This window comes from Grampus griseus, assembly GCF_964374135.1.
Source record: "Grampus griseus genome assembly, chromosome: 6".
NCBI lineage: Eukaryota > Metazoa > Chordata > Mammalia > Artiodactyla > Delphinidae > Grampus > Grampus griseus.
The window spans coordinates 21,808,311-21,833,560 of record NC_139000.1 but is presented as its reverse complement, the minus strand read 5'-3'; the positions used below and the strand labels follow the sequence as shown (position 1 = coordinate 21,833,560).

Genomic DNA, 25,250 nt, shown 5'->3' with positions numbered 1-25,250 from the left:
ACATCAGTCATATGAACCTCAGCTAACTGCAAGGGAGGCTGAGAAATAGTTTTCCCCTTGTGAGCACATCCACTGCTTCTGCCCCAGTCTGTCCTGATAACCACACCCTTTCCTTCTTCCCACACCACATGTTGTACATACTTTCCCCAAGAGAGACAGTCCGAAGTCTGATTCGATCCATGTTCCCAGCTCAAAGTCCAGGGTCTCTGGGTTGGAAGTTTGAGTCCATGGGAGCATGGACTTAGGTCAATTTGTGGGCTTCACAGAAGGGTGATGGGGGTGTTCACTTAGATTTTGCCTTTGGGACCCTAAATGTCAGTGTCTCTCAGTCCTTGGAGCAGTGTTATTTCTTCAGAAGGGTCTACAGTTTTTCTAGGGAAGGACTTAAGCTTCCAGGCGCCATAAGCCTGGCTATTTTTCTGGAACAGGTGGAAGAAAGCTGCATGGTAGTATGGGGTTGGAGTTCACCCGTATACAGAATTCCACTTAATCTGTATTCAGCCTTATGTCCTCCAGGCCCAGGGTCCCCAAGTTAAAAGCCTCTCAAGTTCTCTTTGGTGAAAGATGATACCTCAGATTTCTATGGGGGTGAAATTTTCATAGGGTGATGGACAGTCCCTGACCATGAAGGGTGGGAGTGGCATCTGGGGCTTGAACCGCTCTTATGCGTGTTTTCAAGCACGTTCTCTCCTTTGAGTCCCTGATTTCCTCCACCTTGTGAATCGTCTGGATCTCATCAGTACCTTTTCGGAAGGCAGTCGTGGCTTTTTCTCCTGGTCAGTAAAATTCTTCCAAACGGTATATGTCTTCAAATATTATTGTTTGGGCTTACATATGTCTCTTAATTTTTATATCAGGTTTATTGAGATAGAATTTACATAAAATTCACTTTTCAGATTTTGTCAATCTAGTACAATTGACAAAAATGTAAGTAAAGTATATAACATGATGATTTGATATACATTGTGAAATGAGTCCACACCATCCACATCCATCACCTCACATATTTACATTTTTTTTTTTTTTTGGCAAGAACATGTAAGTTCTACTCTCTTAGCAAACTCCAGCTATACAATATGGTGTTAAAAACTGTAGTCACCATGTTATCCACTAGATCCTCTGACCTTATTCATCTTATAACTCAGTTACACCTTTTGATTAACCACTCCCTATTTTACCCAACCCTGGCAACCACTTTTCTACTTTCTACTCTATGCATTCGTTTTTTTTTTTTTGAGTCCACATGTAAGCGGTACTATACAGTGTTTTTCTCTGATTTATTTCACTTAGCATAATGTTCTCCAGGTTCATCCATGTTGCTGCAAATGACAGAAGTTCCTTCTTTTTTTAAGTCTGAATAATGTTCTATTGTGTGTGTGTATGTGTATGTGTGTGTATATATATATATACGCACACACACACCACATTTTCTTTACCAATCCATCTGTTGATGGACACTGAGGTAGTTTTGATACCTTGGCTATTGTGAATAATGCTGCAAAATACCACCTCTTTAAATTTCACCATTTTACATTCCACCAGGAGTGTATAAGTAAATCGGTAAAATCATTGTTTCATCTTTTCACCATCACCTGTTATTTTCTGTCTTTTTTATTACAACATTCTACAGCTTCCCCTAAATTTTTCTTAAAAATTTTTTTGGGGGAGCTGCAACGCGTGGTTTGTGGGATCTTATTACCCCGACCAGGGATCGAACCCGGGTCCACAGCAGTGAAAGCCCATGTCTTAACCACTGGACCGCCAGGGAATTCCCCCCCATTTTTGTTTCTTATCATCTATATTGTTTTGGATTTTCCAGAGGAGAAGGCAGAATTCTTTACTACCTTAAAATTGGAATCCCTGTAGATCTTGCTTAACCTTTTCAGTGGGGCTGACAAAATCTGTCATTGGTGATATCCTGCCTGGTTCTTACCAGGGAATGTCTATGGAATGTTGACCACCACTTTGCTATCAAGATTTCACTGAAAAAGATTTGTACACCTGGGATATACACCAGTTCACAGAACATAAACTAAATGTCTGAGTTGTAGAATAATAGCACATGCTGGCAAAAATCGTATTTTCTTGATGCAGTTGAGTTATATCAAGTCCAGTTAGCTACCTGGCAGCAGTTATGGATTTGCCATAAGCATCAGGCTAAAATATTGCAGCAAAAGTTCTAAATGCATTAATCTGAAATACTGTATTCAAAAGAGCACTGTTTTCTTTAATACTTTATTTCAGAAATGCACAAATTGTGCATAGATTGATAGGTGTAGTTAAAAACTGTCCAGAACTCCAGCAACAACCAATCAAAAATGTAATGGAGGGACTTCCCTGGTGGTGCAGTGGTTAAGAATCTGCCTGTCAATGGAGGGGACACAGGTTCGAGCCCTGGTCTGGGAAGATCCCACATGCTGCGGAGCAACAAAGCCCGTGTGCCACAACTACTGAAACCCACGTGCTCTAGGACCCATATACTGCAACGAAGGGTAGCCCCCCCTCGCCGCAACTAGAGAATGCCCGCACGCAGCAAAAAAGACCCAACACAGTCATAAATAAATAAATTAATTAAAAATGTAACGGAAAAAAAGAACAGATGAGTCTAGATGTGGAACCATGTTATTAATAGATTGTAAAGGAAAGATGGAATATTCCATAAGTGGTGTATGAAAAACTAGCTTGTCTCTTGGAAAAAATTACCTATTTTACTGTTGGGCCCAAAATAAATTCTGAAAAGAGATTTAGATGGGCACGGGGGAAACATGAAGATCTTTGTTCTTCCTGTCTCCTCTTAAGGTGAAATATATCAGTGCCCACTTGGGAGGCTTCCCTACGAAGAATGTAACGTGTGATTGTGGATCTTACAGATGTTGGCCTTTCTTTGGCTGCTTATTGTACTTCTTTCTCCCTACAAGTAAGCCAGGAGTCCATAGCACTTTGGTAGCAAGGAAGCTCCTGTCTTGTGGCCTAAATTTTGTACTGGACCTATTTTTCTTCTTTTTAAAAGTTAACTTTATTGACGTATAATTTATATACAATAAATGCATGCATTTAAATGTACTGTTTAATGAGTTTTGACACATATCCACCCTTATGTCATCCCCATCCAAACAGAACATTGAAATCACCCCAGAAAATTCTCTTTTGCCCCTTTGTAGTCAATCCCAATCCCCTATTCCCTGCTCCGTCACAGATCTAACATAAAAGCTAAAAGGGTAAAACTTACAGAATAAAAATATGGGAGAAAAATTTCATGACCTACAGATAGGTAAAGGTTTCTTAGGTGAAAGACTAAAAGCACTTAACCATCAAAGAAAAAATGGTAAGTATTATCAAAATTTAAAATATATCCTCTTGGGAATTCACTGGCAGTCCAGTGGTTAGGACTCTGCACTTTCACTGCCAGGGCATGGGTTCAATCCCTGGTCGAGGAACTAAGATCCAGTGAGCCACACAGGGAGGCCAAAAAAAAAAAAACAACTAATATATATATGTTTATAATATATATATGTGTATATATGTATATAGATACGTACATGCTCTTGACTTCTGGTTTCTGGTCCAGCATGTATTGCGCTTGGGTGTCATCAGTCTGTCCTAACAAGAAAAACATTGAGCATAAAAAAATCAACAACTCTTGAGATCCAGCAGAGACCTTAGGTCACGGGGTAAACCACTGCCCCCAGAGTGGGAGAGTCAGACAGATACCGAGAGTCACAAGCTACTGGGGTAGAAGCCTTAGAACAGAACCCACCACGGGACCCAGTGCTGGGGCAGGAACCCTTCACCTGGAGCTGACACACTGCTGGAGGCTCAAACTTGTGGACAAGTTCGAGAGATAAAAACACCAGGGGGTGCCCAGCCGTAGGGGTGACCCCACTTTTTCCTGAGTTTTTTCTCATGCATATGTTATTTCCCCCACATGGGAAGGGGACACAGAAGCACAGGGACTTTAATTTTTTTAATTGAATTTGTAATAGTGAATAAATTTGTTCATTAGATTCAGAATTCAAAAAGCACAAAAGTGTAGTTTTTCTCTTATCCCCCATCTTTCAGGCACACCTCAGTTCTTGTTATTACATCTTTCCAGAGGTTTTATACACACACACACACAATCGCACTTTTTTCTCTTATTTTTTCCTGGTACTCCAATTTGATCCCTCCTCTATTTGGTAGCAGAATTGATCAACAGAACTGACATTTTCATGATACTGAATCTCCCAGTCCAAGAGCATGGTAACTTCCATATGTTCAGTCTTCTTTTGTGTTTCTTAGTCATGTTTCAAAGCTTTCTTCATAATAATCTCTCACATTTTTGTTGGCTTATAAAGATTCCCATATGTTATCTTTTTTTGTAACTGTTGTGAGCGATAGATTCCTTCCTTGGTCTGCCACGTTAGACCTGCCCGCAGAGGACCAATGGGGGCTCCCCTGAGTCCGTGTACATCAGCAATGGTTATTTCTCCTTGTGTAACCATAAGCCATAGGGGTGGTGATCTTGACTTCAAATTCACTGATTTCTGCAGGGAGGTAGCTAACACTTACTGAGTACCTAATATATGCCACGTGTTATGCTGGTGTTTTAAATAAATGTATAATATGTATGTGAAGCAGATGTTACTGTCCTCACTTTACAGATGAAAAATCAGAAGTTCAAGGTCACAGAAGCAGTAAACTTTTGGACTCGAGAGCCATTATTTTCTACCGCAACCCTGAGGGAACTATAGCAGGCAGTAAGTTCACTTGGCCATTGTTCAATATGAAATTTTCCCTCTCTCTTGCTAATTATATTCCACTTAAATGTATTTTATTAGGTAGATCAGATGCATTACAATGAATGTTTTTTAGATCATGAAGACAGCATACCTTTTACTAAATGATTATAAAGAAACTAAGTAATCATCCAAATGATTTCGAGATTCCATGTGTCATTTTTGTTCATGCTTTCACTATTGCTTCCCCCAATTCTCTCAGCATTCCCATAAATGCAGCTGGCATGCTTTCAAATCCTTCAGTGATGTGTTCATGGTACTGGATTTTACCCTGTATCAAAACAACAACAAACATAATAGATTAATTTCATATTCTAAATTATATACTCTTCTCACTGTAGCAACAAATTTATCAGTACATCATGGGAAACTTGGAACTAGGAAGTGGAGAGCCTGTCCTCTTTGAACTTATATCATTTGGGGGGCATGACCCACATACACAGTGTATGTAACAGATTACAGCACACATAAGAGTTTAATAATAGGCATCAGATCACAGCATAACAATACGAGAAATGTCACAAGGAAGCAATTAACTAATTTCTAAGTAAATTGAACAAAAAATTTAATAATGTAATGATCTCAGAAGAGGCGGAAGCATATGGAGCAGGGGACATCCTTGCAGGGTATCATCTGTGTTCATCTTTCCAGTAGCCCAATGCTGTAGCATCATTACCTCTGTCTGACCCCTGAAGAGGCAGAACCTGTTCAGGAAATGTAAATACGATGGCAGTCTAAAAATATGTCTTCCCTTCAAGCCGAGATTTGTTCAGTAAGTGTTTAACATTCATTTAGGAGTGTGGGAGGGAAGAGTTCATTTAGTGAAGAAGGATTTTCATTTCTCTTTTTTCTACAAGGCACAGTCTACTAAATAGAACTAATTCACATTCTCACATTATTTTAAAGAGGTCCTATGTGGAGACCTAAGTCACCTTATACTATTTTTCCCTAATGTATCCAGTGATGGTTTAGCATCCTTTATGGATTTATGGAGGGACTATTTATTTGCTTGAGGTCACTCAGCTAGTATGTAGGGAAGCTGGGATTTGAACACTTAACTATCAATAGAAAGCCCCAGCTCATTCCTGTGCTTGAAGAGGCCAAGAACCTGGAAAGGGTCAAAAGCTATAATCAAAAGTTTAGAGGTTAAAAGTAGAGGGTGAATACTAATATAAAATGTTAATAATATGGGAAATTAGGATATAATAGAATACAGGGTATATGGGAACTCTCTACTCTCAGGAATTTTTCTGTAACTCTAAAACTATTCTAAAATAAAAAGTGTATTTAAAAAGGGGGGAGGGGGCTTCCCTGGTGGCACAGTGGTTGAGAGTCCGCCTGCTGATGCAGGGGTCACGGGTTCGTGCCCCGGTCCGGGAAGATCCCACATGCCGCGGAGCGGCTGGGCCTGTGAGCCATGGCCGCTGAGCCTGCGCGTCCAGAGCCTGTGCTCCGCAACGGGAGAGGCTACAACAGTGAGAGACCCGTGTATCACAAAGAAAAAAAAAAAAAAAGAAAGGGGGAGGGATGAGAAAGAAAGAAGTAGATGAGAGAGAAATTAAACCAATTCACTAGTTACTTAGAACAAAATTATAATTAGGTTCACTTTGTAGGAAGAAAGCATTTGGGACACCAGCACAGTGGTGTCTGCTGTCAGCTGTGATCACGTTTGATTTCACCAACAGGGACAAAGAGGCTACACACTGGGAACTCTAAACGCATCCCACTCTTCCCAGCTCCCTGGAAAGAGCCCAGCCCAGCACTCGGAGAGTGTTAGACTGGGAAAAACGCCAAGCTCCAGGGGATGCCAGGGGAGCCATCTATGTCTTTGAATTTGGAAATGATCAGGAAGCCAGGGGTTAGGAAGTATGGTACCACTTTTCTCCTGGGAAACGAAAATCATGCCACCTCGGTTATTCAGATTTCTGTTGACTAAAACTCCACATGGCGTAAGGTGGGAAAATGATCACGGCTCAGGACAAAGCGATTGGATTCTTCCTCTGGATCTATAAGGCACGGCTATAAGACGACTCCACTCTAGGACCTGGAAGAGCCATGGCAAAATATACGCCCCTCTAACACTCCTTCGTCTTGACAATGTTCACCTAGTGCCTATTCAGACCATCCTGGGTGGTGTGGATACATCAGTAAACAAAATGCGTGAATATTGCTGCCCTCGGGGAGGTTACATTCTCATGGGAGGGAGACAGACAATTAAGTGAATTATAGTGTATATTATGTTAAAAGATGATAATTGCTATGGATCAAAGTAAGATAAGGAGGCTCAACCAGTGAAGGGGGATTGCAATATAAAATAGGGTCATGTTCAAAGCGTCCTCATTCAGAAGGCAGTTTTCAGCAAAAACTTGAAGGAGGGGGTGAGAATTAAGTAAGCAGTTACGGAGAAGTGGAGGGGTGTGGGGAGAGACAGTAAGCAATGAAACTAGAGAGGTAACGGAGGCCAGATAGTGTCCAGCCTCGCAGGGTTTATTCTAAGTGAAATGGGGAGCTTTGCAGGGTTTTGAGCGTAAGATGACTTGGTGTGATTTATGCTTTAAAAGATCACTCTGGCTGCTGTGTTGGGAATTGTCTGTAGGGGTGAAAAAGTGGGAGAGCAGCTTAGAGGCCACCACAACATCCAGGCCAGACAAGATGGTGGCCTAGACCAGGATGGTGGCAGTGGAGGAGGGGAAACAGGGCAGATTCTGAATGTATCTCCGAGGTTGGGCCACCAGAATTTGCCGACAGATTAGACATGGATATGAGAGAACGAAAGGAATCAAAGATAATTTCAACGTTTTTGAATTGAGCAACTAAAAAGGTTGTCATAACTGAGACGGTGCGGTCTATATATAGAGCAAGTTTGGCAGGAAAGATCAAGACGTTTTCGGTTTTTAACACTTTAAGACAGAGATGGAGAAGCGTATCGCACATCCAAGCACAGCTGCTGAACAGTCTAGAGCTCAGGGGAGAGATCTAGGCTGGAGACAGACAGTTGGGAGCTGTCAGCATACTGATATTTAAAAGCAAGAGCGTGGGGCTTCCCTGGTGGCACAGTAGTTGAGAGTCCGCCTGCCGATGCAGGGGACATGGGTTCGCACCCCGGTCCGGGAGGATCCCACATGCCACGGAGCGGCTGGGCCCGTCAGCCATGGCCGCTGAGCCTGCGCGTCCGGAGCCTGTGCTCCGCAACGGGAGAGGCCACAGCAGTGAGAGCCCCGCGTACCGCAAAAAATGAAAATAAAAGCAATAGCATGGATGAGATAACAAAGGGCTGAGAGAGTGTGGACAGAGGAGAGAAGAGGCCCAGGGACCATGCATTGGGACACTGTTATTAATTTGGAGAGAAGAAAAGAAGCTAGCAGAGGAGTCTGAGGAGGACCAATCAGTGAGGAAAACCAAGAGCTAAGGGAAGCCAAAGGAAGCAAGGAGGGAGCGATGCTCTCTGTCAAATACCCTCCACAGCCAAATGACGTTAAGAGCCGATGACTGGAGTTCACAGTGTGAGGGGCATCGGCGACCTTGACAAAAGCTGTGTTGGTGGAATGGCGACAGTGCAAAATCCGACAGGCGGGTTTAAGAAAGAATGGAAAGAGGGGCTGCAGACAGTGAGTGCAGACAAGACTTCCAGGTATTTTGTTATAAAAGGGGGAGCAGTGAGATGAACCCATATTCCCAGTGGAAATGAAATCTGCAGCATCCAAAGGGAAGGGGATCTGGTGGAGGAGTGGCCCTGGAGCCTCTCACCTCTGAGACCCCTGTCAGCAAGCCTTTCAGAGCCTCTGGCGGACTTCTCCTTGCCAGCAGTAGACGGGGAGGCCTTCGAAGTGAAGCTCCTTAAAGATGACGGCCTCCGGGGTGGGCCTGTGAACAGGAGGGCACATTTGGGCAGCAGGGTCCAGGCGGGTGGCCGTGGTGAAAACACAGGTGGTACGAGGCGTGTCAGAGTTCTCCCAGTGCGCTCCCTTCTGTTTCCTCCACCCTTTATGACCCACGGGACTGCCCACAAATCAACATGCACTCTGTGGTAGGCAGAATAATGGCCCCCAAAGACGTCCGCATCCTAATTCCCAGAGCCTGTGAATATGTTACCTTACGTGGCAAAAGGGGCTTTGCAGATATGACTACGTTAAGAACCTTCAGATGGGGAGATTATTCTATATTATACAGGTAGGCCCACACGAGGGCCCTTGTAAGGGAAAGAGGGATGCAGAAAAACTGGAGTCGGGAAAAAATATGTGATGATGGAAGCAGAGATCAGAGAGAGAGAGAGAGAGCGAGAGAGAGCGAGCGAGAGAGAGAGCGAGAGAGAGCGAGCGAGAGAGAGAGCGAGAGAGAGAGAAAGAGAGAGAGCGAGAGCGAGAGAGAGAGAGAGAGAGAGAGAGAGAGAGAGAGAGAGAGAGAGCGCGAGAGCGAGAGAGAGAGCGAGAGAGAGCGAGAGAGAGAGAGAGAGAGAGAGAGAGAGAGAGAGGGAGGGAGAGAGAGAGGGAGGGAGAGAGAGAGGGAGGGAGAGAGAGAGGGAGAGAGAGAGGGAGGGAGGGAGAGAGGGACAGAGAGAGAGAGGGAGGGAGAGAGAGAGGGAGAGAGAGAGAGAGAGGGAGGGAGAGAGGGAGGGAGAGAGAGAGGGAGAGCGAGAGGGAGAGCGAGAGGGAGATTTGGAGATGCAGTGCTGCTGGCTTTGAAGATGCAGAAAGGGACTGTGAACCAAGGCACGCAGGCGGCCTCTGGAACTGGAAAAGGCGAGGAAACAAGTCTTGTTGAGCCTTCAGAAGGAATGCAGCCCTGCCGACCCATTTTAGACTTTTGACGTCTAGAACTGTAAGACAATAAATTTGTGTTGTTTTAAGCCACTGAGTCTGTGGTAATAGTTACAGCAGCCATGGGAAACCGACACACACGTGGAGTCCTTGTACAGGCCGGGCAGCCAGGAACTGTTCATCCGTCACCTGCCAGAAGCAAGGTCCACCAAAAGCTTCCCAAACAGTTCTAGGGAACAGAACGAGGTCCTGAAGATAACGTGTGAAACGTTTCTGTGCTGCTCAAGGGTGAATACCCTGATATTCACAATACTTAGCGTGTTCTTCTTTATGGCTCAATACAGTCATTTTATGGCATAAATCTATCAATTTCTGTTCTGTTCTCAAAGCGGATGCAAAACAACTGGTGTCCTCCCCTGGCCTACCAGCCAAGAAGAGAATAGATCAAGGGGCTCAGCAAATCCCACACCTGCCCCTGCCCTCGCCATTTCAAGATACCAAGAGTTAGCCTGAAACAGTGGGTCTCACACTTCCCTAAGTGTCAGAATAACGTGGAGAGCTTGTGAAAAGCGATTGCTGCGCCCCTCATCCAGCTTCTGACTGTGGAGATGGAGTGGGCCCCGAGGATTTGTATTTCTAACAAGTCCCCAGGAGATGGTGATGCTGTTGGTCTTGGGCCCACACTTTGAGAACCACCAGCGTAGAAAAAGCACAGGGCTACCCTGCAGCCTGTAAAAAAGATAGTACTCTTCTGTGCGTGAGAGAAAAGGTTGTATTGGTTGCCTGGTTTATTTTCCCAAGGATCCTAAGTGACCAGAAACTGAGGGAATGGCACCTGAGCATAGTCTTACAAGTTCCAGGAAGTCAGGTGAAAATGCCCAGGGAATATCAGGGCCGGAAGAGCCCAGGTGACTGGCAGAATCTAGCTTCAGCCTCCTTCGTAACTGGTATTACTCAGGCCTCAAGTTCCCACTTGCTACTTTGAAGAAAGCAATGTCAGCAGTCAGAAAAGTAGGGCTTTGGGACTTCCCTGGTGGCACAGGGGTTAAGAATCCACCTGCCAGTGCAGGGGCCATGGGTTCGAGCCCTGGTCCAGGAAGATCCCACATGCCGCAGAGCAACTAAGCCTGTGCGCCACAACTACTGAGCCTGCGCTCTAGAGCCTGCAAGCCACAACTACTGAGCCCGCACACTGCAACTACTGAAGGCTGCGCGCCTAGAGCCCATGCTCCGTAACAAGAGAATCCACTGCAATGAGAAGCCCACGCACCGCAAGGAAGAGTAGCCCCCGCTCACCACAACTAAAGCCCGCCTGCAGCAATGAAGACCCAAAGCAGCCAAAAAAAAAAAAAAAAAAAAGAGATAAAGAAGGAAAAGTAGGGCTTTGTTCTGAAGCAAAAGAAACTGATGCAAGACGAGTGAGACATGAGAGGGACACATCCAAATGCTAGATTAGTCTTGCAGAAAGAGTGCTTCTCCGGAAGACTCACCCCAGCCATATTTCTCTTGGGTTAAGGAGTGGAGTCCTCATTTTCTCATCTTGGAAGAGGATGAAATACTGTTTCTGGGATTGTGCATGCTGATGGGGATGTGGTTTCTTTATTGCGAGTAGAAAACAAATGTGGCATGAAAGCTGGGGGAAACAAGTACTTGCCTCCGAGCTCTCCTAACAGTGAAATATGTTAGAATTTCTGGAGATCAGAGGCAGAGCAGAATCTCACTTGATTAAAATGGAATGGACAAGGCCAGCTTGTCCACAAGGCCAGATAGGTCTCAAAAACCTGAGCCCTGAGCCGCTGAACTTGCAAAGACTAATTGCTTAAAAGCCTAGATCAAGTTACTGTATCCAAAATATTGGGCTGTGGTCAGGAAAATGCATCCTGGACCTCTGCTCAATTGGCAGGAAGATTTCCCAGGATGCTAGCTTAGCATCAATTAGAAAAATATGGGGGGAAAAAGTCCCTAATAAGATTGCCAGGTGCACCTGGAGTATCTTTCTTGGAGAAAGTAGCCTCTTTGATTTTTCACAACCCAACAGGGAATCTACAAGTGGGCCTTCCTCAGCCTCTTCCACTCCCATCCACCTGTCTCAGTGTAGCCGAGGTATTGTTAACTAGCAGGGTTATAAGGTTTCATTCCCACGAGTGAAGCCCATCATAGAACAAATGACCCATTTATTTGTGGTTGCCTGGATCCTGATGGTAATCTGGAAGATTCCTTTTTGTTCTTCTTTCTCCCTTTTTTTTTTTTTTTTTTTTTGCGGCATGTGGGATCTTCCTGGACCGGGTCACGAACCCGTGTCCCCTGCATCGGCAGGCGAACTCTCAACCACTGCACCACCAGGGAAGCCCTTTCTCCTTTTTAAAATTTTTAGACCACAGGTAAATCTGTAATCTCACCAATAGCACAGAATCATTTGTAGCAGAAAGGACTCTGTATGAGGAGTTCAGAAGATCTGCTTTTATTTTGAGTCTGTCGCTAATAGGATTGAAAGAGTCTCTGGTCCTTTGGGCCATCCATCTCCCCATCTGTAAAATAAGAGGCCTATAGGACATCTCTTAGAAAACTGAGATTTAATGAACATAGTTCTCTAGTTGATACTGCTTTTGGACTTATTTGGGCATGGAGGTGGGAGGGGAAGGTCTCAGCATAAGAGAGTGGAGAAGTGAGGGATGGAGGGCCTGGCAGCGGACAGGAGAAGCAAAACAAGGACGTTCTAGGGATCGAGAGAAAACGCATGCCCCTTTCCCTTGTAGTGGAAATTGTCAGTTTGGTGCTGCTGCAGGAAACTCTGCCCACTACTGTCTGAAGGAAATGGCAGCCTGTTTTCCCTTCACCCACATTAAGCCACCGTCTACCCACCCCCAAACCTCCAGCACATCTCGAATATCCTGAAGAACCCTCATTTTTTCCAGCCAGGACAACGTGTTCTATTTCTAAATCAAATCATGGCTTTTCACAACTTTGCAGAAAACAGTAAGTAAAAAACTAAAACTTTTAATAACTCTGTTTCTTCCATATTTTCAGCGCCTGTTATTTCTCTATGTCAAAATCCAATATAAGCTGATTTAGCACAGATATACACAATTATATGTTTTTAGTTTAATAAATACTATTTCATCAAGAATATTAGGAAATCTTTTAAATACTTTGATAGTCACTGGCCTACACCATATCTGTGAATCTCCTCCTTGTCCCGTCTTTCTACACCTGTGATCATGTGCGTGAGCTCATTACCTGGGGGAAGGAGGCCGGTTCTGTTATATGTAGAGATGGGCCCACGTATAGCAATAGCAAGTCTTCCAAATTTCTTAATCTGGGGGATAACAACGTTGGAAAACTCTACACCCACCTAAACAGACAGGGAAACAAAAAACCAAAACCTTTAAATAATCTAAACCCTAGAAGATTCAGGAGAATCATTAACTCACAATGATCATTTCACAATACTTGTTTTAGCAGCAATAACACTGATTAAATTAGCACCGCAGGGCAGAAAATCGCAGTTGGAAAGAGACATTAGAAACTAGGCATTTTCATTTGACTGTAGAAATACACCTTATATAACTTGTAAATTTTACTTCATTATAATTTGGGGTTTTCTGACCAGTTCAGTAATCTCATTGCTTTATCTAAAAGTATGGAAAAATAACTCAGAAGCCATATATCAGGAACAAAGTTGGAGGACTCACAGTTTCCGATCTCAAAACTTACTACGAAGCTACATCAATCAAGACAGTGTGAGAACGGAAATATAGATCAATAGTACTAAACTGAGAGTCCAGAATAAGCCCTTACATTTACAGTCAATTGATTTTTGACAAGAGTGCCAAAACAATTCAACAGGGGAAAAAAACAGTCTTTTTAACAAATGGTGCAGAACAACTGACATCCACACGGAAAAGAATGAAATAGGACTCCTCCCTTACACGATACACAAAAATTAACTTAAAACATGTCATAGGGCTTCTCTGGTGGCGCAGTGGTTGAGAGTCCGCCTGCCAATGCAGGGGACACGGGTTTGTGCCCCGGTCCGGGAAGATCCCACATGCCGTGGAGTGGCTGGGCCCATGAGCTATGGCCGCTGAGCCCGCGCATCCGGAGCCTGTGCTCCGTAACGGGAGAGGCCACAACAGTGAGAGGCCCGTGTACCAAAAAAAAAAAAAAAAAACGTGTCATAGACCTAAATATAAGAGCTAAAACGATAAAACTCTTAGGAAAAAACCATAGGAGTAAACCTTTGTGACCTTGGATAAGGCAAAGGCTTCTTAGACATGACACCAAAAGCCTAAGCAACAAAAGAAAAACTAAATTGGACTTCATCAAAAATTTAAAACTTTTGTGCTTCAAAGGACACCATCAAGAAAGTGGAAGAAAAAAAAGGAAAGTGAAAGCAACTCGCAGAATAAGAGAAAATATTTGCAAACCCTATACAGGAGATATTATTACTAATGATCCTCATTTTAAGTATATTCCATAATTGAGAACTGGACTACTTGCTAGTATTATTTATAACCCCAATACTCATAGAGCTTTCCCTGCTCATTTGCAGACATACACAGAGTGGCTAGTGGCAAAAGAGACACAAAGTTCCCAGCTGAGGTCAAAAAAGGCCAAGGGTCTGCCTTCTTTTTTTAGCTCTCATACCGAGATTACCAGAGGATGAAGACAGTAGGGGGCAGTGCAGAGTGGTTCAAGAAGCTCCAGCTCTGGGGCCAGCTGAATGGAGTATGAATCCCAACTGTGGGAGGATTAGTCCTGGGGCAGCCTCAGACAAGTTACTTAACACTTTTAAACAAAAATTTTCTCTTTTAAAATAAAAAGAGAAGTTATAGGAAGGACTAAAGATTGTAATCTATGTAAGATATGTGCATGTGTGTGCACACTTCCAGTAGGAGCAATGGTTCAGTGTTTGTGGTGACTTTATAGAACATAAAGTTCTATAGGAACTTATAGACCAGGAATACTGAGAATTGACTGTATCTGATAAGGGACTTGGGTCCAGAATATATAAAGAACTCTGACAACTCAACAAATAACCCAACTGAAAATGGTCAAAGGATTTGAGCAAACATTTCTCCAAAGAAGACATACAAATGGCCAATAAGCACATGAAAAGATGCTCAACATCACTAGCCATTGGAGAAATGCAAATCAAAACCACAACAAAATATCACTTCAAACTCACTAGGATAGCCACAATCAAAATGACAGATAATAAACTCTGCTGAAGATTTGGGGAAATTGGAACCCTTACAGATTGCTGGTGACAATGTAAAATAGTGCAGCCATTTTGCAAAATAGTATGGCAGTTCCTCAAAATATTAAACGTGGAGTTACCATATGACCCAACAATTCTGATTGTAGTCAAGAGAAATGAACACATATATCCACACAAAAACTTGTACATGAATGGTCATAGCCAGCATTATACATAATAGCCAAGAAGTGTGAATGACTCAATTGCCCATCAACCGATGGATGGATGAATAAAATGTGATATATCCATACAATGGAATATTATTTGGCCATAAAAAGAAATGAGGGACTTCCCTGGTGGTGCAGTGGTTCAGAATCTGCCTGCCAATGCAGGGGACACGGGTTCGATCCCTGGTCCGGGAAGAACCCACATGCCGCGGAGCAAATAAGCCCACGTGCCACAACTACTGAGCCTGTGCATCTAGAGCCTGTGCCACCGCAATGAGAAGCCCACGCACCACAATGAAGAGTAGCCCCTGCTCACCGCAACTAGAGAAAGCCCGCTCGCAGGAACAAAGACCCAATGCAGCCAAAATAAATAAATAAATTTATTTTTTAAAAAAGAAAATGAAGTAACATTGCAAATCAACTATATTTCAATAAAAATTTTTTAAAAAAGGAATGAAAAAATGATACATGCTACAATATGGATGGACCTTGAAAACATGCTAAGTGTAAGAAGCCAGTCACAAAATATCACTTTTGGGGGGACAAAGGGGAGTGACTGCTAATGAACACAAGCATTTCTTTTCAGGGTGATGAAAATGTTCTAAAATTGTGGCAAGGGTTGTACAATTCTGTGAATACACTAAAAGTTACCGAGTTCTATGTTTTAAACAGGTAAATTATATCTCAATAAAGCTGTTTTTTAAAAAAGGCATATGTGCTTTCCTCATATATTTTTAGATGGAAACTCTAGAAGTAGATTCCCTCATATAGTACTTAGTTGCTTTGCTAGTAAATCAGATATTAAGTCCAATTTGTACTTACATTATCAAAATCACAATCATAACCCTCAGGAGAGGCTTTCTGCAAAGTTTCTTCCAAAGACTTTACTGTTTTGTAGTTAAAGGCAACATCAAATCCATACTTTTCAAGGCAGGCAACCCTTTTGTCAGACCCTGCTGCTCCAACAACTTTGCAGCCTTAAATGGGGAGAAAAATGGAAACCATTTATAAACCACAAGCATGGGCCAAGTCTATCCTCCTAGTCTAGAATGGCCAGGTTCCTCCAGAACACCCTCCTAGGTGCTGAGCCACATATATAATGGGCCAACAGACCCCCTAGGCGAAATTCGTCCCTAAACTAGCCTATGATACAACCCAACCATCACTTCAGCTTGCCTCTGACCACCCTACCGATCCCTCCTATGTTTAGGTGGTTTGCAGCTCATTTCAACCTGCTGGCTTGACTCTCCTGTTTCTTTCTTTTTTTTTTTTTATTTGGTGGTACGTGTGCCTCTCACTGCTGTGGCCTCTCCCGTTGCGGAGCACAGGCTCCGGACGCGCAGGCTCAGCGGCCATGGCTCACGGGCCCAGCCGCTCCGCGGCATGTGGGATCTTCCTGGACCGGGGCACGAACCCATGTCCCCTGCATCGGCAGGCGGACTCTCAACCACTGCGCCACCAGGGAAGCCCTTGACTCTCCTGTTTATGTTGGGGCTTCTTCTCCCTTGCAATGACTTGCATGCTATCTCTTGGTGCAGTGACTCTTTAGACTATAATGTTGGCTCTGCCCTGGGACTCTCATATCAAAGACAGCCCTCCTGGTAACTGCCCCGTGTTCTGTGATTTGGCCCAAAGCGTTGGACTAGGTGCTGCCTAATCATAGAGGAACTGGAGTGCATCCTGAGAAGCACTTTCAGGTTGAGACTAGAGCTTATATTGGTACATAGAGAGTAGATCTTCAGAAAGCTCTCTTCTATTCTGAATGTATCGTGAAGACCAGAATATCAGCCTCTGTTCACTCTCAATTGGGGAAAGGCCTTTGGGTTCGTACATGTATCTGTACAAACGACTGCCATATGCTTTTTCCATTCCTTCATGATTCAAGAAAAAACAATTTTGCAAAATCTCTTATCCTTGGTCCTTTTGCCTTCTAACCTTATACTCTCATAAGATGATCTCATTTACTCTTATGACCTCACTACCACCTTCATGCAGATGATTCCCTTGTTTATTAACTCCAGCCATGCCTCTCTCCTGAGTTCCAAATCAGTATTTCCAGCGACCTATAACAATCTTCACTTGGAGAGCCTAAGGGGCCTCATAATCATTGTGTCTAAAATGGAATCTTTTTTTTCCCTTGCTTCTTACCTGTTGTTCCTCCTCTATCCTCTATTGTAGTGGGTGATACCACGCAGTTATCCAAACCTGAAACATGTGGGTCAAAGGAGATGCTTTCCTTTCTCTTGCTAGCCACATCCAATCACCAGGTGTTTGTTCTTTTTCAACAAATATCCTTAAAAGCTGCCTCTGACGTCCCATCTTCACTGTCAGGGTATCATAATTTTCATCTGAATTATTGTAAGAGCATCCTAATCTGACTTCTTGTTTCTAGTATTGTGTCCCTATGAACTATTCACCTCCCAGGGTCAAAAAGATTTCTCTAAAATGCAGAATTAATCATGTCATTCCTCCAAGGATTAAGCACAAACTTCTTAGTATGGCAATCTCTAATGGAGTTTCTAAAAGAATAGGTTTAAGAATGAGTCCTATCAGGACTTCCCTGGTGGTCCAGTGGTTAAGACTCTGTGCTTCCATGGCAGGGGGCACAGGTTTGATCCCTGGTTGGGGAACTAAGATCCCACATGCTGCATGGCACAGCCAGAAAAAAGAAAAAGATAAGAAAAGGGAGAGAGACGGCTCTTCCCTAATTAAAAAATATGTCCTATCAAATTTTTGAAACAAAAATCCCTTGAAGTTTTAATAAAACATTTAAAATTTGAATTTTGGAAGTATTACTAATTCATTTTGTTAAGTCTAGCATAACCCAAAGCTAAACACTGATAAGTTCCAAACAAAAAACTTCAAACCAAACTCACCTATGAATATAGATACAAAAATTCTATATGAAATGTTATTAAATCAAATCCATAAGTATAAATTCATAATACACCATTGGTAAATAATGGTTATTTCAGAATGCTATTATGGTTTAACATTAGAAAACTAATGTAATTCCTTAACTGCAAAATTTGCAACCTGTATGACAGCCTCATCTCTTTATTTGTATTCCAAGCTCCCATTAGCACTGGAGACCAGCCCAAACCCTTGGCTGCTGGTTGTAGTCCTGTACTCATCTCTATTCTCCCTCTTTCCCTAGAAACTAGATCCTGCATCCAACATCCAGCCTCTGGCAAAGGATAAGCCAAACCAGATCACCTTGGAACATTTCCACTATGTGATACATCCTGACCATGTGTGAGCTGCCTGATGTCTTGTACCCCTACCATCAAATCAGACCTCTTGAGCACAGACACCTGTCCAGATCAGAGGCAATGTTTCCATGCCCTGCGTGCCTCCCATGAGTTAGTTCCCAAGCTGAGGCCCCACCGCTCTGGGCTGACTGCAGTAGCCTTTGCAATGGGGCCGTGTGGGTGATGACTCTTGGTTGGCTGATATCAAGTCCCTCTTAATTGTTGGGGGCAATCATGAAGAAAGGAGATTAAGTTGTAACAAGAAAAGTTCAGTAAAAACTATGAAAATAGTTACTGCTTACAAATTCACTACTCTAGCAGAGGCCATTCCTGACTTGAGACCTACAGTGGTATCAAATTACAATGTTCAGGTCATCTTTGCTGCGCCATTTTCCCCATTCCCCCCACGTTCCTCAATCATTCCCAATCTCCAGCTTCTCAACGAAATCGACTAGTAGACCAAACTCCCTGAGACGACAAAAGGTCTGCTGTGTTCACCTCTGCATTCCCAGGGCACGCTGTGGGCTCTGAGTAAATGTTTGTTATGGAGGAAGACACTTACCTTGAGCTTAGCGATCTGCCCCACAACGGAGCCCACTGCTCCTGCGGCCACGTTCACCAGCACTGTTTCTCCACCCTGCACACCAGAGATGTCAAGCAGGCCAGAGTAGGCTGTTAGGCTAAGGGAAGAAAAGTAAGGCTATGGGGATAAATTTGTTTCTTTCCCCTGTATCTCATTTATATATACCCTGAAGGCCTTCTCAGCAGCTCAGTGCCATGGGTCCAGGTAAAAGACAGAAAATATAGGAAATGGATATTACTAGCCACTAATGGTCCACCTCCTCCTTCTTTACCTCCAGGAGAGGAAAGAAGATGATGGGAACTAGGGAGGGAACAGAGAGGTGGCTGGAAGGGGGGAAGCATCCTGTCCACCCCCAGGCCAAGTTTCAGGGGTGAAAGAAAATAGATCCCCTTAAACTGTAGGGATCCAAGAACAGAGAGCTTATGCTTCATTCCTATGTAAGTTCTAGGGAGATGGCGAGCTTCCTGGGGAAAGCCTCCATGACATCATAAACAGATGTAACGGTATATGGTGTCTAGGCCTGAGAGGGTCAGGAAGAAACACCTTGAACTTCCCATGGCTCCAGAGTGGTATGAAAGAACATCTGCAGTCTCCCCCACCTCATCCCTAGTGAGATGCCGAAGTTAGCTTGCAGGGAAACGACTAGTGGGCCTGCACAGATGCAGCTCACATAGCACCAATGGGGATTATTAGGTCAAGAAACCACCACACTTCAGTGGATTTCCAGCTGGGAAGGGGATGTGGCTGCGGACTCAATGACAAAAGTTACACTTTTTTTTTTTTTTTTTTTTGGCGGTACGCGGGCCTCTCACTGCCGCGGCCTCTCCCGTTGCAGAGCACAGGCTCCTCCGGACGCGCAGGCCCAGCGGCCATGGCTCACGGGCCCAGCCGCTCCGCGGCATGTGGGATCCTCCCGGACCGGGGCACGAACCCGTGTCCCCTGCATCGGCAGGCGGACTCTCAACCACTGCGCCACCAGGGAAGCCCGAGAAAAGTTACACTTTGAGAGGGGGGACCAACGCACAACTAAGATCAAAAGCAAGAAGTTGTCCCCCCTCTGCTGGGTTTGTGTTAGCCCTGTGAGCTTTGCATCAACCCTACAGAGAAGACAAAGGAAATTATGAGTTTTAAACCTGAAATGATGGGAGAAATCACTGGCTTAACGGAGGTTTTATTTTATTACACCAGCTTGAGATAGAAATGAAGTACAGGAGTAGAAAAATTTTAAGTTCTATTTTTTCACCCCTGAGTCTGAGCCCATGAAATTTATACCCATTACGGTGATTGTTAAGCCACTGGCAAAAATTTCAGACAATTCACATAAAGCCATTTCTGTGTAAAACAAACTACACGTTGGCGTGACTTAAGCTTATTCAGCCGTGACTACGTCTGAGGGCTCGTTAGAGTTGGGAGAAGGGAAAGCAGTGAAAGGCAAACAGCACTTCTTCTGAGGATCCAAATATCTAATATTCCCTTAACCCACTGTTTTCAAAAGATGGATGGAACACCACTTGTCTCAGAATCACCTGGAGCTTTATTAAAAATTTAGATTCCCAGACCCTGCCTCAAACCCACTGATTCAAAAATACTGGGATGTGGATATATGAATTTGAACAGGACTCTAGGTGATTCTTATGAATGCAAGCAACTGAGAACCACCGCCGTAATGAATGCTGATATCTGAGTATGCTGGGCAAGTTAGCCTAACTCCCAAAGAGAAGCAGAAGGTACATTTTCAGATTGGGTCATTCCACCCATGACAGCCCGTACACCCCCTCCCCCAATCTCCCGTCTAGATGTTTGCAAAATCGGCTTTCAGTTAGACATACTGACCTAAGATGTACAAGGTCTTTCCCAAACATCACCTCCTTTTAAAAGTAAAATGGAGATAGGATGAAGAAGCCAGCAGTAAAGAAATCCTAGAGGGAAAATGAAAGGTATGCTTTGGACGAAGGGGGACTGGATAGAATCAACAGGTTGGAGAGCAAAACACTTGAACTCTTCCAGCTTAACAAGAAGACAGAGATCCTATAGAAGGAAATAATGCGATACTTTGGGAGGATGTTAAATCTTTGGAGCCTGGACAGCTGAAAGACCCTAGGTTTCAAAGTTCAACTTCTTTTATAGTTTATAGCAGAAGTTCCAGCATTCTGGAAGGGTTGACCCATCCCACTGGTAAGGGCGCATAATGGCAGGAATTGTCAAAGAATTGGTGGTGTGTTGCTCATGGAGGCTAGAAACATGGCATATGTAACCCCTCCCCCTCAATCTTTGAGAACCACTGGTATGAAGCTGATTACCTGGAGTAGAAGCATACTGCTTAGGGGCTTGAAACGGGCGAATGAGAAATATACTCACAAATGAATAGATTATCCTCTATTTTTAGAATTCAAATCTCCTAATGTTTTACCAATTACTTTCTCTCCAGCTAAGTCATGGGAAACTGGCTCCTTGGTTTCCCCATGTCCGCCTTCACCCCCGTGCTCCTACCCCCAGCTCACCATTTAGAGAAGGATGGGTGGGATAACAAGGTGGGAGAGGAAGAGCTCTCACTGGTAGAGGGTACAGGCAGGCAGGACAGACCGGAAAGGGCTGTCATTCTGTTTACTGCCTTAAGCATCCTCTAATTTCACAATGTTGTCTCTTGGCTGTGGCAATGCTGAGGAGCTCAAATCCTGTGTGTTATATGAACTTGGGGGGTGAGGGACTGGTTTTGCTGGAGGCTGATCATTTGGGGATATATATATTTCCGTTTCATTCTTTAGAAGTCCTTCAAAGGGTGAAAAGAAAGAGGGAGGAAGGGTGGGAAGAAGGAATGAAGAAAGAAAAGGATCACACAACCTGGAGAAATTACTTAGAGAAACTTTCCAGGCTAGGAAAATTTGGGGGACTTCAAAGGGAATTCAGGTGACCTTGCTTCTCCAGGACATGAGAGGAAAACTTGAGGTGCAAAGTGCAGCTGGGCCCTGGAGGGCAGACACAGGACGAACTGACCAGGAGTCTTCCTGAGGGATAAGGCCAAGAGACACTTGAGTGTTTTAAACCTGCACCACACTGACGGTACAACTACACTGTGATTCATCTCAGGTATTTGAACTTCAGATCCCCTGACACCTCTGGAAACTCAGATGTGGAAAGGAGGTGAGGTATCAGAGACAGTACAGAAAGGCCAAGGTACACTGAACTCCTTTTCCCTTTTTAAACTCTGAAATGGAGGCAGACATGAGTGAGGGGTGAAGCCAAGACCTTTCCAGGGACAGAAGGAGCTGGTTTCTTCGTGTCACACCGTTTGCCAGAGGCTTGAGAGGGACTGTGCTTCCTCTCCCTCCCATGCTGCCCCTCACCAGCACTTTCTCTTTGTACCTGATTTCCCCTCTCTCTCCTTCAGTCCCAAGGCTAACTCTAGCCCCTCTTCTTCCCTTCTTAGTCCCATCATCCTTTCTAATCAGTCCCTGAGCCTAGAACGTCTCGAGTCTCTTCTCGTTGATCAAGTTCTGGACCAACCATTTTGGAAAACCAGGATATCAGGGATTCAAATGAGTGAAATAAACCCATGAAACTCACCTGGGCATGCCAACCATTCCCAGAGCCAAAGACAGTGGTAACGTGTCCGGCCACTCTGCAAGCAGCTTTTCCAGGTTTTTCCCATCAGAAATGGAGTGCGCCGTCCAGCCGAAGGAGCCACTACAGTTGTTCCTGTTGGGAAGGCTGAGTTCTTACTTTCCACAACCCTGAAAGGGACAGCACATTCAGATACGGGAAACCCCTTTCCTTTCAAGTGAGTCCGATGCTGCATGGTTAGTGGTCACAAAGGGGTATTGAGTTTCACGTTCCGTGATTTAATACCCTACCACATCTCTCCATCTGAATTCTTAGCCATTGGTGTCTCCTCCTCAAGGAAAAATATGGGCCCTCAGAGAGGAATTCTCGACTGGTCCAGCATCTGTCCCTGTCGTCACTCACTCTTCTAAGCAAGAGGTGTTCATCCTCTGGCTCGAGGTGATCTGGACATCAGCCTCTTCTCTTCTTCAGAGGCTACCCTCCATTTCTTAGCCCTTCCTCTCTTTTGAATCCTCAACATTCTCCTCTCTTACTGTCCCTTTCTTACAATCTCATCCTATCTCTACCTTGTCTCTCTCTCTCCTTTTTTTTTTTTTTTTGTTTGTTTGTTTTTTTTTGCGTTACACGGGCCTCTCACTGCTGTGGCCTCTCCCACTGCGGAGCACAGCCTCTGGACGCGCCGGCCCAGCGGCCATGGCTCACGGGCCCCGCCGCTCCGCGGCATGTGGGATCCTCCCAGACCGGGGCACGAACCCATGTCCCCTGCATCGGCAGGCGGACTCTCAACCACTGCGCCACCAGGGAAGCCCCTCTCTCTCTTCTTTTAACAGCCAAATTTCTTCACTTCCCATTCACTTGATAACCCAATGCAACCTGCCTTCCACCCCCACTGTTGGAAGCAACCTAAATGTCTATCAACAGAGGAATGGATAAAGAAGATGTGGTACATATATACAATGGAATATTGCTCAACCATAAAAAGGAACAAAACTGGGTCATTTGTAGAGATGTGGATGGACCTAGAGAGTGTCATACAGAGTGAAGTAAGTCAGAAAGAGAAAAATAAATATCGTATATTAACGCATATATGTGGAATCTAGAAAAATGGTATAGATGACCTTATTTGAAAAGCAGAAATAGAGACACAGATGTAGAGAACAAACGTATGGATACCAAGGGGGAAAGCGGGGGGGTGGGAGAAATTAGGATATTGGGATTGACACATACATACTATTGATACTATGTGTAAAAGAGACAACTGATGGGAACATACTGTATAGCACAGGGAACTGTACTTAATGCACTCTGGTGTCCTAAATGGGAGGGAAACCCAAAAGGGAGGGGGTATATGTATATGTATGGCTGATTCGTTTTGCTGTGCAGTAGAAGCTAACACAACATTGTAAAGCAACTATACTCCAATAAAAATTAATAAAAAAAAAAAACAAAACAAAAAAACATAAGCCAGGTACCACTGGGTACTTGTTACCCAAAACACTAGATACACAAAAAGGGATGCTAGTTAACATTTGGAAACATATTTTTCACTTTAGATTTTTTTTTTTTTTTTTTTTTTTTGCGGTACTCGGGCCTCTCACTGTTTTGGCCTCTCCCGTTGCGGGGCACAGGCTCCGGACGCGCAAGCTCAGCGGCCACGGCTCATGGGCCTAGCCGCTCCGCGGCATGTGGGATCTTCCTGGACCGGGGCACGAACCCGTGTCCCCTGCCTCAGCAGGCGGACTCTCAACCACTGCGCCACCAGGGAAGCCCTCACTTTAGATTTTAATCTCTACCATCAACTATGAAAAAAATTATTTAAAAGAATGATGGCTGCATTGTTTACCTAGGCAAAAAGTTACTGAGTCAGTGGCCAGTGAAAGCGTGTATTCTCTCCTCTCCCTGAACTGTTTACTGAGTACACACGTTTGAGTCGACTGCAGATTACCTAAATTAAAAGAATATAGGTAAAGGAAAGGCAAGAAAACCTAATTTTAGTCTTAGCGTCTTTCTCTACCCAAATTATTTGCCAGTAGTGAAATGGAGAAATTCGAGCTTGGCTTCTTTCTTCTTTTAAGTTTTTGGGAAGGAATTCTGGTGACCAATGAGAGGTAAATTGCGCACATGAAGATAGGGGATGGTTGTAAAGTAAAGGGGCCAGTGTAATCCCTCACTGCTCCGCTCAGACTTTCGCCTGAAAAAGATGAGCATCCGTGAATCCCATCACTGACATCCTTCTGGGAGAAACGGGGAAGCCATAGTGTCTTGAATCAGCTGGATATTTTAAAAGATTGACCACGTCAAACTAGAGTCCAGTGCACAACATAAGAATTTTCTGGAGGAAAATAATACCTCATATAAGGATCCACAGTGAAGAACAAAGCTTCCAGCAGGACCTCTACAAAATAAAGCATTCCACAGGCAATTAGAAACCCTGGCCTGATGCCTCGTCTCTGGCCTTCTAAATAAACACAGACAATCTCTCTGCTTCAGGGTTGCCCTCTCATCTGTGCTTCCTACTGAAGAGCCAAGAAGAGCTCTCACCTTGGGCTCAGTCCAGTTAATAGAAGTAAAAATTATTTTTTAAATTTTTAAATAAAATTTAAAATTATGTTTGTTTACTCAGCACTCACTCCATGCTTTACATAGATTATTTCACACGATGTTCTGAACAATTATTGTTTCCATTTTATTTAAGCTTAGGTTAAGTATTTTGACCAGGGCCACATCTGTAACCACTGTGTTACAGGGCTCACATAGGGTTTTATTACCAGCCTCAGTTAGTATTAAAAAATACATGCATTTTGCTGGAGTGACCCTCATGCACCCATCCTCGGGAATTTTGGTTCTGAGTTCCAGGTTATCCCAACCTAGATGGGATCGATAACTTTGCCATGCT

General features: G+C 44.0%; 1 protein-coding gene across 1 annotated transcript in view; it reads right to left on the bottom strand.

The window, feature by feature from the left end:
* Positions 1-3,544: 3,544 nt before the first annotated feature.
* PTGR1 (prostaglandin reductase 1) overlaps positions 3,545-25,250 on the bottom strand; it is a 69,563-nt gene continuing 47,857 nt past the window's right edge. Inside the window, 11 exon segments of the mRNA XM_082656868.1 lie at positions 3,545-3,600; positions 4,870-5,046; positions 8,523-8,557; positions 8,560-8,634; positions 8,637-8,639; positions 12,770-12,884; positions 15,782-15,936; positions 18,769-18,890; positions 22,358-22,472; positions 22,475-22,524; positions 24,704-24,749. Coding sequence (XP_082512994.1) covers positions 4,942-5,046; positions 8,523-8,557; positions 8,560-8,634; positions 8,637-8,639; positions 12,770-12,884; positions 15,782-15,936; positions 18,769-18,890; positions 22,358-22,472; positions 22,475-22,524; positions 24,704-24,749 — 821 coding nt within the window. The 3' untranslated portion in view covers positions 3,545-3,600; positions 4,870-4,941.